The 10,534-nt window shown below is 50.2% G+C and overlaps 5 protein-coding genes across 5 annotated transcripts; 1 reads left to right on the top strand and 4 right to left on the bottom strand.

The window, feature by feature from the left end:
- Positions 1 to 522: 522 nt before the first annotated feature.
- BJY04DRAFT_200449 (uncharacterized protein) lies at positions 523 to 1,501 on the bottom strand. The gene is made up of 2 exons (XM_073712928.1): positions 867 to 1,501; positions 523 to 780 (listed from the first exon to the last, which is right to left on the bottom strand). Exons 1-2 carry the CDS (start codon positions 1,061 to 1,063, stop codon positions 684 to 686), a joined length of 294 nt encoding a protein of 97 aa, XP_073565945.1. The 5' UTR covers positions 1,064 to 1,501; the 3' UTR covers positions 523 to 683.
- Positions 1,502 to 2,210: 709 nt separating this feature from the next.
- On the bottom strand, positions 2,211 to 4,015 carry BJY04DRAFT_210792 (aminoglycoside phosphotransferase family protein; the record flags this gene model as incomplete). Its single annotated transcript, XM_073714308.1, has 9 exons — positions 2,211 to 2,359; positions 2,393 to 2,574; positions 2,614 to 3,031; positions 3,080 to 3,199; positions 3,245 to 3,461; positions 3,511 to 3,662; positions 3,713 to 3,803; positions 3,860 to 3,918; positions 3,964 to 4,015. 9 exons carry the CDS (start codon positions 4,013 to 4,015, stop codon positions 2,211 to 2,213), a joined length of 1,440 nt encoding a protein of 479 aa, XP_073565944.1.
- A 124-nt stretch (positions 4,016 to 4,139) lies between these two features.
- BJY04DRAFT_200441 (uncharacterized protein) lies at positions 4,140 to 5,509 on the top strand. The gene has a single exon (XM_073712927.1). The coding sequence runs from the start codon at positions 4,195 to 4,197 to the stop codon at positions 5,230 to 5,232; it is 1,038 nt and encodes a 345-aa protein (XP_073565943.1). The 5' UTR covers positions 4,140 to 4,194; the 3' UTR covers positions 5,233 to 5,509.
- Positions 5,510 to 5,634: 125 nt separating this feature from the next.
- Positions 5,635 to 8,104, bottom strand: BJY04DRAFT_210790 (fungal specific transcription factor domain-containing protein; the record flags this gene model as incomplete). The annotated part of the gene is made up of 7 exons (XM_073714307.1): positions 5,635 to 5,921; positions 6,030 to 6,240; positions 6,319 to 6,539; positions 6,591 to 6,892; positions 6,958 to 7,120; positions 7,501 to 7,752; positions 8,020 to 8,104. The coding sequence occupies 7 exons, from the start codon at positions 8,102 to 8,104 to the stop codon at positions 5,635 to 5,637; spliced, it is 1,521 nt and encodes a 506-aa protein (XP_073565942.1).
- An 874-nt stretch (positions 8,105 to 8,978) lies between these two features.
- Positions 8,979 to 10,477, bottom strand: BJY04DRAFT_210789 (Norsolorinic acid reductase A; the record flags this gene model as incomplete). The annotated part of the gene is made up of 8 exons (XM_073714306.1): positions 8,979 to 9,278; positions 9,378 to 9,655; positions 9,724 to 9,862; positions 9,912 to 9,945; positions 10,004 to 10,108; positions 10,161 to 10,243; positions 10,295 to 10,298; positions 10,353 to 10,477. 8 exons carry the CDS (start codon positions 10,475 to 10,477, stop codon positions 8,979 to 8,981), a joined length of 1,068 nt encoding a protein of 355 aa, XP_073565941.1.
- Between the last annotated feature and the right edge of the window lie 57 nt (positions 10,478 to 10,534).

Genomic DNA, 10,534 nt, shown 5'->3' with positions numbered 1-10,534 from the left:
AAGCAAGACCATTCATATTGATTTAAATCATTGGCATGAATTTGATCTACCAGTTGCCCGGACTGATTCCCACGACCATCACCAAGTACGCGGCTCGCTCCTTCCATTCGGAATTCTCCAGACTTGCCCCGGGAAATGGTAGACAAAGTATGATCTCCTCTTGATTTTTGGTCAATCCTTTATTTGTGTTATGTCAGTTCGACAGTTCATAACATACTGTCAGCAGAATCCGCGTATATGCGGGGAAGGAATATATATGGCCCATCTGGGCAGAATCAAAAAGCAAAATGTATTGTCTGTGAATTGGGAGGCAGCAGTAAGAGATATTTGTTACCAAGGGCCGCGAACAAATGGAATGATACCACGCTCGAGGAACATGGGTCACAGGGAAATGCACATGGGCGCTTGTGCATCCTTGAGCCTCAATGATAGGCGGCAAAGAATCTTTTGTACCTGGCCGAAGTGTGCCAGCAGCCAGATATAATGCGATGCGCTTCTTACCCATTCTACCCAGCCAATCATCAGCCCATATCAAGGCGTCGGCGGCCCGAGCGTCCGATGATGACTCCTCGCTCGACGTTGGTTGGCGGCAAAACAGCAGCCTGAGCCCTGACGGCAGCCTTGCTCTATGTATAAGTAGGGGCTTGTAACCTGGAAATCAAAGTACACTTCAGATCATCCTCCTATTTTTCCACTGCTTCCTCCTTAGACTGGCAATTCTTTTCCCGAGCCCATCGAAATAAATAAAGGACCGATATTCTTATTCTCCTTTGCTGCCTGGTAAGATCAGTTCCATTTAACCTCTCTTCCGTTGTCAACTTGCGGGTTATAGTTGACACAAACCCATCGCTAACTTAATCCGTAAGCCTAGCATCCCAGCTTCATGATGTGCACTCTCTATTACATCCTCTATACCTGCGGGTGCAAGCAAGAGACGGAGTTTGTCCAGTGCCTTGAGCGTCGAGGAACGAATGTGAAATGCGACCCTATAAAGAAAGAACCAGCCAAGGAACCCACGGACTATTGCAGAGCGCATCTTGTAGATTCTAAGGCCACCCAGCATTAATTTCCGGACCTGGCGTTGCAGGATTAAAAGACTCGTGAGCGAACATCGGCTCGCGCGGCTGCTTGGTCCGCTGTGCTTATGATAGAATCGAAAGGGATATATTTGGTCCGGGCGTTAAGAGCAGACGATGCGGTCTTAAGGACTGATCTGACAACCTCGAGGAGCAGGCTGCTACTGCGAATTAGGCGCTGGATCAGTGGGAGGGGACGCTGGTTAAGCTATTGATATGCACACAGCATGGCTGTTACTCGGTGGATTCGTGCTACATAGAGGGCTCGCTATAGCACCACTCCTTTATGACCTTTGCAATCCCTACTGTCTACATCAATCTATACTTGCGTTTCCGGGTCTAATCAAATTGCATCCTTGCCCCGTAGCAGTAAAGTCTCTACCCTGCCAGGGACAGACTTGAATAACGAGAACAGCATGACACCACAATTCTACCGCCAGTTCCGGCAGCTAGTCTCTGATGAGATCATAAAGCTTAGCATTCCCTCCGCTGTGCCATTACTACTGATGAGCGCATCACTCATTAATCCTCCTGATTTGTGGCATGGGTCGAGACAAGGATTTATGCCTACGCTTCGGTCTATACCCTACTTTCTCGCGCTCTTGCTAGCAAAAGAAGTGAACTGCATGCTGATGTTGACTACTGCCTTGGTATACGACTTGAGCCCACTTTCTGATACCACCCAAAACACAACATCAAAAAGGCCATAGAGGATATCTACGCGCAGCCGGTCTGCTTTCTACATCTCGTTAACCCCAAGTTTCAGGACCTAAGTAAATGACAGATCCCACACACCTCGCTCGCCAAAGGGTATACTATAGCTAGCCCCAAAACCCACACCTCCGACGAGGTCCGCAATCACATCACTCTCCCAAGCAACGGCTTCCTCTCCCGACTCGCCGAAAATCACCAACACCAGGGCATCTCCTCGCGTGCCACAGCGCCAACAAGACTAAAACTCCCTATCCAACCCCGTAGATGGCATTATTCAAAACAATGCACGCAGTCCACGCATACAAGTCCCACGCATGGCGCCGCGGCGCAAAGGAAAGCCGCAGGTATCGGCTGGATAGAGAAGCCTATACGGGCCACCTGCACTCTTCAAGGAATTCACACCCGCGCAAGCCTCTCTGCTCAAGAGTACGGCCAGAGCTTCGCAAACATCTTTCTCTGTTCCTCATCTTCAGCCAATTTCAGAAACTCTTCCTTGCAATGATTGTTCCACAATTGGGCATTTTCATGGTCCTCTCTCGGAACCATACCGCCAAGGGGAATGAGCCCTTCTGTTTGAAGCTAGTTCAGGACCAGCGAGAGACCCTCGAGAAGCTCCATCTCACCCGCAAGCTGCTCCATTTCCTCCTTGCTGAATTCAACCGGACATTCAATATCGCTCTGGCGTATATCGTGCCAGTGTGCGACTGCAGTGATCATGGATTTGCGGAGAGAGTAGAAGTCCCCTCTATCCCAGCAACCAGGGATGAGTTGAACGGGCTCTAGCCTGATACAGCGAGAAGGCTCCGTGAGCACCTTGTGTCACAGGGGATCCAAGCTCTGTGGCTCATCTAGGTATAGGTGATCTTCGAGTTTCACACGCTCTTTGTCTTCGGTTTCCGAGGGCTGAAACATCTGTGGATATGAGGGGTGTAGAGAAACGGGAGAAGCAGCAGTGTGTTGCCAGTCAATGATAGCCGTGATCTGCTTTGACTTTGGGTCAATAAATATATTATCGAGGTGTAGATCCGAATAACAGAGTCTATTGCCTAGCTCTTTGCCGAGAGAATCTTGGACGAGATGTAGTGCAATGTTCATGAAACGATGAATGACAGAAATATATTCAGCAGGGGTTTCTGGCTGCGCTTGGGAGCGACGGAAGTTCATTTTTGGCTCCGCGTACGTCTCAGCCCATCGTATCTCGTTGTCGGCGATAGCTAGAGCATAATCTGGAATGTTATCCCCTGGTTGGTTGTTAGGTTGTCGGTCTATCAAAGCCTGGAACAACAAACATGGACCCCGATTCAAATTCATCGTCGCCCTTTGACCTTGCCAAAGTGTGGGGTTTGTCAAAGGGCCAATTGCAAAACCACCTAGGACATTGGCTTGCTTTGGTATCGCGGTGAAGGCGGCTTATTGCGGTCTTGACTCCAGGTCCGACTGGTAGTACAGGCAACCGTGACGTGGAAGAGCCACAGAGGCCAGCTTCTTCTCGATTCCGACGACTTGTTTAACAATGGAATGTTTAGAGTCAATAGATAATTGACCCCAGATTGAGCCCAGTGATTGTCCTTGCGCCATTTCTTCAAGGATATATTCAGCCCCCACTGGATTTGACTCGTCCGTAGACCACGCGTGGATACGGGGGACGGGAATAGCCAAACAGTCTCGGAGCTGTGTATGCATTAGCATATTAAGGGTTTTGGCCAGCTATGACACATACAAAATGGCGAGTCGCCACTTCTGAAGCAATTGTGTAGAATTTGGGTCCTGCGTTTGGATTCGGTATCCTCGCAACGATATCTTGGCCAGTGCTCATGGACAGGATAAATGCCTTATTATACTGCCCTTCCAGGCACTTAAGCACCTTGACGCCTGTAAGAAATGTTAACAGCTCAGTGAATGAGCAGTAAAGGGGAAATGACATTCAGCGGCACCATTATTGGTGACTTTCAAGGCTGCCTCTATGAGTGCTGGCAGCCGGAACTCTCGGTAGCGCGAGGCGAGTTTCTCGGGCTCGCCAGTCCTGAAGATATCAATGGCACAAAATTCAAGTTAGGAGCGGAACAGACGTATAGCCATCGATAGCGCTGGTAGGTGTATAGTTCCGCTTCTTCAGCCGGTACTTCAGCTAATCACGTCAGATGGATGGGCAGTCAATGGCTGGGGAAATCACCTTGCCCTGGCCCCAAGCTCCTCCATATCTGTGGGACTCTGCAGCGTCGCATTATTCGAGTTTATTTTGGTCAAGGAGAGGGGCTCTGCTGATGGCATAGACAGGAAGGGAGGGATGGATGGATTAGGCAGACGCAAGGCATCGGGCCCAGCCTAGAGCGCCAAGCCTGCCCCGGCTGGGATTTATTAGGCTCCTGTTTGCTATGACTCCTCGCCGTCTCATCGACCAGAGATGTCATCTCCAACCAGCGCGGGCCTCCTCCAGACACACCAACTCATCGACAATCAATGGATATTGATCCGGGATGAAATCTACGGAGATGAATCAATCCACGAGCCAGTTCTCGTGGAGCTCCTCCAAAGCCCCGAGGTGCAGCGCCTCCGTGGGATCTGCCAGCATGGCGTCACCGGCTTCCTAGGTCTAACACCACGCGTCACCCGGCTCGAACACTCCGTCGGTGCATTCCTGCTCGTGCGAAAAGTTGGCGCCACGATTGAAGAACAGGTTGCTGCCCTCCTGCACGATATTTCTCATACAACGCTCAGCCATGTCATGGATTACGCCCTCTCCAAGCCTGGTGAAGAAAGCTACCATGAGGTCCACAAACCGCGGTATCTTGAGATGTCGAGGCTGCCAGCCCTTATCACTAAGCACGGAGTCAGTGAGAAGATTTTCGAAGAGGAATTGTTTCCGTTAGTCGAGATGTCATCCCCTCAGCTGTGCGCTGATCGCCTGGACTATGCTTTGCGCGACGCCGTCGCCTTTGGCAAGCTTTCTACGGAAGACGCTCGGAGGGTCGTCGGCTCATTGAAGGCATTTCCCAGTGCAACAGCGACCGGTCGATTACTGGTTCTTGACGATCCGCACCTAGCGCTGCTGCTTTCTCGCGCCTATATCACGATTGACAAAGAAGTATGGTCAAACCCAGCCCACGGCGACATGTATCAGCGAACAGGGCGGGTAATACGTGAGCTGGTAGAGGCAGGGTCCGTGGATGACAAGGTGTTGTGGCAAGTGTCTGACGCAGAATTCTGGGCTCTACTACGCAAAGCAGCGTGCCCTGAGCAGCTAAGCGCTCTCAAGAGATTAGAAGAGGAAGGGCTTCCAAGGATTAACGGACTCCAACTACCAGTTGGCGCGAAAATTCGCACTCTTGATCCGGACGTTTGGCAAGGGGGAGATGAGCACCCTGTGCCGTTGTCGGTGGTGTTGCCGACGTGGGGGTTAGAGCGAGAGGAGTACATTCTTAGTCGTGGGCCGCAGCAATAATTGCTATTCTATGTAGACTATCCATACCACTCAAGCACGTCTTCTTCGCTAGTTGAAAGACTTAGGTTACTTGACAAATTCCCAGCACGGCCCCCGGGTTCTCGCAGACATGGGCGTTCGGAGACTTCACCTCGCAGTGGAAGCTGCAGCTTAAAAGGTCAATCTCTCCAAGTGCATTTGGAGTCTAGTAGTTCGCGCTGCCGTATCTGACTTGTTTTGCTTTACTTCTACTTTGTTTCATATATGTTTTTAGATGATACAAGGATTATCCAACAACCTGTTAACTCATATCATAATGCGAATAAAGTATGGTAATATGGTAAGACTATATGAAGACATTCAGACAATTAAATAATCTATATAACAAACTCCTTCTATAGCCTCGAATAAATCATCTCATCATCAAATATTCCCATCCAGGAACGGTAAAGAAAAGCTCGCATCAAGATTCGACAGTGCGAAAGGTTCCGCCGGAATCGCATCAAATCCGATATTATAATCCCCAGTGCGCAGAAACACCTGTTCGTAATCAACGTTACCAAGCAAGGCAAAGTCCTCGTCCATCAGCTGTTGAGGGGGAAAGGACAGAGAGCGCGGTAAGTCGTCCTGCACGCCCGCGTACAGTAGCGGGTCTTGAGTCTCGGGGGCGGCTTCCTGCTCAGTTGCAACTGCAGTTGTAGTGCCTTTGGCTGTTTGCGTTTCGTTTCTTTGTGATGACGATTGAGCGTATGTCTGTTGTTGTTGTTGTTGATCAAACCTCCCCGTTGTTGTTTGAGGGGAGATCTGAGACTCCTTACGTTGCGCAACAAGATCGAGTATTTTAGCCCGCAGTTTCTCGATGGTATGTTTTACGCGCGGGGCGATTCTCGCATCGCTGAATTTCGATAGGCAGGTGAGGGCAGAATCGATGGGGAGCAGGTGGGCTTGCAGATAATGTGGATTTCGAATGATGTCTTGGAATAAGACGAAGCATGCGTACTCGATGTGCCAGGCTATGTATGACTGGGTCTGATTGCCATTTTCTTGTTAGTGGAGTTTTGAGGCATAGTGAGTGCGGCGCTGTCTAAGATTCAGGTCTGCTCTTACCTTTACCATGGGATTCGAGTCAATTGCGTGGAAGAAAAAGAATAGCATCCGAGTAGCCGCGTCGGTGGCGCGTGAGCACGCCTCTGAAATCCAGGCTTGGTCTGGGCTCGCGGAATGGCGCATTTGGCTGCTTCGAGGGAAGTTGGCGGCTACTGGTTTCTGCATTAGAACGTGGACTATGAGGAACGGTTTGAAGGTCAACATGAGTGAGTGTTGGTAGACTGCGGCGGTCAGCGGTTTCGAAACATCAGAGTAGGACCTTGGAAGCATACAAGCCGTTAAATATACCTGCTTAATGTCCGAACCGTTGTGCGGCATCGCTCCAGATATATCAAACCCTAGAATCCAGCGAGTCTCGTTGCTGAAGTCTAGATATTCAGCGTGTAGGGTCTGGGCTGCGCGCCATAAGCCTAGGACGGATAAACTATCCTGTCCGTATATGCTGGCTTTTGCCTTCAGCATAATCATGGCAAGACGGCCAAGCATTTGAACAAGCTTTTGGTCGGTAGGATACGGACACAAGATCTCCTCCTTGTTGAGCGAATTGGGCCTCCCTGATGCAAACGCTGTCCAGCTAGAGGACAGAAAGTGAGACGGTAAGTATTTGGTTCGCCCTGTGGTAGTGTATCGGAGGCCTACCATTCCCAAAATGCCAGGCACCAGAAAGTTCTCCGCCGTTCCTGCTTTCGTTGCTCTTGGTATCGATCAGGAGATGGATAATCGACATCGCGGTGGAGTCCGCTGGCGAAAGCCATCCGTGTAGCCGCACCGACTTGGAGATAGGTGAGTCGACCATTGACAGCTTGATAAAGGGCGTAAATTCTCGAGCGATATTAGCAGGAAACTTCAAATCTAGCAGCGAAGTGACTTATCATGAGTAGAAATATTTGAACCGCTTCAAGGTTCGGCCTGTCAACATAGATATCACTCTCGGCTTTAGCTTTTGCATACAACTTCTCGGCCCACTCGCCTTCTTCGGACAAGGTGGCTCCAATCGCTAATATTGTATAGATAAACACCTGGCAATTGTGCTTAATGCGCTGATCCTGCTTGCTGTTGTACAGGAGGTGTAAGTCCGCCTTCAGCTTCTCGACCGGATGCAGAGGGACCAGATGATAAAGACTGTTGGTGAAATTAGTAAAAAAGTAGTCGCCAGTTCCTGAGAGAGAAACAACAGATCACCCTCAGTGCGCCTTTGTGCAAGCTCGGGTGTAGGAGACGGTCCAAAAAACAACTGGCGATGTTTGTATAAATCAAGCTTCTGCAATGATTCAGTGTCGGCGACGTCGGCCTGGCCAGTGGGAAGGCTATTGTGAAGATGCTGTAAAAAGGAAAAGTTCGAGCACGACCCGTAATAAAGTTCCAGGTAATGCGAGCGAGAGTACGACTCCTTGGCGTTGATTGTTGGATTCACCACCTCCTTCTGAGAGACTTCTGGTAGCGATGCCACCGAGGGGGTGTAGTCAGGGTACGATTCAGCTTGCGCCTCGCTGGGTTGGATGTAAGAGGGTGACTCTGTTCTTGCTTCCCCGTGCTTCCATGCTTTTCTCTTCCTGCGGTTGAATTCGCGGTAATGGCAAGGTAGCTTGCGGTCTCGACAGCGAGTGCATAGTGCTTCACCATCACATTTTGTTTTCTTCAAGGTGCAGTTAATACAGGCCTTGTGTACACGTTGACGGGGCGGCCGGCTTCTGGCCGTACCGCCACTGTCAGGTGTGGTTGATTGTCGTCCATTTTCCCCGCCAGTATCGTCCAACCGCTGGAGCGGCGGCGAGGCCTGGCTCATGATGCTGTACACACGCTGCTCAAATCTGCATCGAGCAAAAGGCTCCTAGAGAACATCTGGTATGTACGTGGCGTGCGCATATCTCAATGATCCCCTAAACGACAATGAGAGAATAACTTGCAAGGTTTGGGAGGGAAATCCATTTCCATCGAGGGCGAGTCATCTGCTTACATAAGCCCCCTGACACCCCTGGCTCTTATAAGATTCTGCATTCAATTGCTCGTTTCTAGGGCAATCTGCCATTGATCTGAATGGGAGTCTCTGAATTGAGGTCCATAGCCAGAGAGCTCTGCGGTATAGGCGGCAAGCTACACAAAGCGTTACTGGTGAAGAAGTGCTGCTACATCAACCTCCTTGCCTAGAGGGGCTCTATATACTTTCGCGTAGAACTCAATTGAATATAAAGGAACCGTTCTGGCTGCCGGGGATTAGACTGTGCAAGATACCCAACATGATAAGTGCCTTTGTTTGACCTTCAGGGTAAGCCTTTCAAATTTTCACCTTCTGAATCCAGTACAGCCCTAAGCAAAGGACCCTGCTTTCACCCAACCCCAATATGCTCGCGATGAAGACTAGAATAGCCAATATAGAGCGGTTGCAAACGTTACTAGAAGTAGGCACATTTGTGGACTGGTTATACGTTATATTTCTTGTTTGATCTGGCAATAAAGGGTCCGATATCAACCATATATAATTTCATCTGGGTTCACGAAGCCTTGCAGGGCATGAAGCGTACTTGTAATTGTTTGACATTCGGACCATGATTAACTTGTGGAGAAGCCTATTTGTACACTATCTACCCTGGGGAGCAAAATATATCCATCTTCTGTAGCCAATTTTATCACCCATATACACCTACACATGAGCCAAAACCTCACTTCCTCGCCATCCCAATCGGCTGCACAGGCACGGGCTCCTCCAAATGCGAAGCCGTCTGCACCAAAGGCGCATCCTTAGCCGACATCCCCAGCCTAATCTTCTGCTTGCCATGGAACCCAAAGATCAAATCAAAAGGAAAACCGTGGTCAAAATCCTCCGCATCATCAATCTCCGCCAGATCCTGCTCCGAGAGCTCAATGTTCAGCGCCTCAATGTTACCCTGCAGGTGCTCGACCTTGCGGCCGCCGATAATGGGGAACACGTAGGGGGCTTTGTGGAGGACGTATGCTAGGGCCTGATGCAGCAAAGTGAGTATTAGTACTGATAGCAAACGGCTTCCAGCAATGGGTGTGTGTGTGTGTGTGTGTGTGAGGGTGGGTTGCAAGAAACATACAATATTAATCGATCCCGTCCCCTTGCGCTTCCCTACCCTATCCAGCGCCTCGAAAACGGGCTTGTACTTCGCAGGAGGCGCGAACATGTCGCGTCCTCCCTTGGTAGTCTTATCCCAAGCCTCAGCCTTGAATTTCCCTTGGCCCAGGGACCCCCAGGGGGCTAAGGCCATCCCCTCGTGCTGGCACATGGGGATGATCTCGCGCTCGAAGTCGCGGTCTGCGGCGTTCCATTTGCCTTGGTAGATGCTGAATGGGGTGAGGCCTTTTTCGCGGGCGTCTGAGTAGTTTACGAGTGTTGGTGGTTTAAGATCTAAGATATTCTGGGTAGAAATGGTGTAGACTTACATCGGTTGGCGGAACTGACGATCCAGGCTGGCGTGTCGCTGATTCCGAGGTACAGCATCTTACCTGCGGTGACGAGGTTGTGCAGGCCGTGCATGATTTCTTCGATGGGGGTTGAGAAGTCCCAGAAGTGGACGTAGAACTTACAGCATATTAGCCAAGAGCAGTATATAACTTGTGGTTCGACTCACGATGTCAACATAGCTGGTCTGGAGAGCTTTGAGACTGTTCTACAGAGAGATAACCATGCTCTTTTTCTGGTTTCCCTGGTAATGGCTTGTACAGCCCCGTGTACTTGGTCGCAATGACCAGGTCATCGCGGTTCTGGCGCAGGGCCATCCATTCGCCGAGCCAGTACTCGGTTTCGCCTTCCTGGTAGAAGTTGGCGCTGTTCTTGCATCAGATCGTAATCTGCACGATGGTCGGAAAATCCAACTTACGTGTCCAGGAAGTTTCCGCCGTTCTCGACGTAGAAGTCGCGGATCGTGAAGGAGTTCTCCTTGGTGCACTCGCCCATGGATTCCTAGACATACAATTAGAGACATGCAAGACCGAATGCCTTCTCGAAACTGACCTTCCTACACTCATATGTTAATAAAACTGCTGTAACAAGCGGGAGTGGAATAACCTACCAGGCTTCACCAAAATTCATAGTCCCCAGACACAAGGGGGAAACTCGCAGCCCGCAATTCGGCGAGAGAAGACGAGGGTAGCCGAGCCTGGACTTGGGCTCGGGGGCGCGTTGCATTGTAGCCATGATGAAAGTGAAGGTAAGCGGTGAGTTCGTAGATTGTAGATCTGCAATTCTGTATCT

This window comes from Aspergillus karnatakaensis (genome assembly GCF_047715665.1).
Source record: "Aspergillus karnatakaensis strain CBS 102800 unplaced genomic scaffold BJY04scaffold_71, whole genome shotgun sequence".
NCBI lineage: Eukaryota > Fungi > Ascomycota > Eurotiomycetes > Eurotiales > Aspergillaceae > Aspergillus > Aspergillus karnatakaensis.
Note: the sequence above shows the minus strand (reverse complement) of the source record. Positions and strands in the feature narration are given on the sequence as shown.

Coding starts and splice junctions, on each gene's coding strand:
- BJY04DRAFT_200449 (XM_073712928.1), bottom strand. CDS start 1,063: ATGCTGGGTGGCCTTAGAATCTACAAGATGCGCTCTGCAATAGTCCGT. Junction 781..866: donor CATGAAGCTGGGATGCTAGG/CTTACGGATTAA, acceptor AACTGATCTTAC/CAGGCAGCAAAGGAGAATAA.
- BJY04DRAFT_200441 (XM_073712927.1), top strand. CDS start 4,195: ATGTCATCTCCAACCAGCGCGGGCCTCCTCCAGACACACCAACTCATC.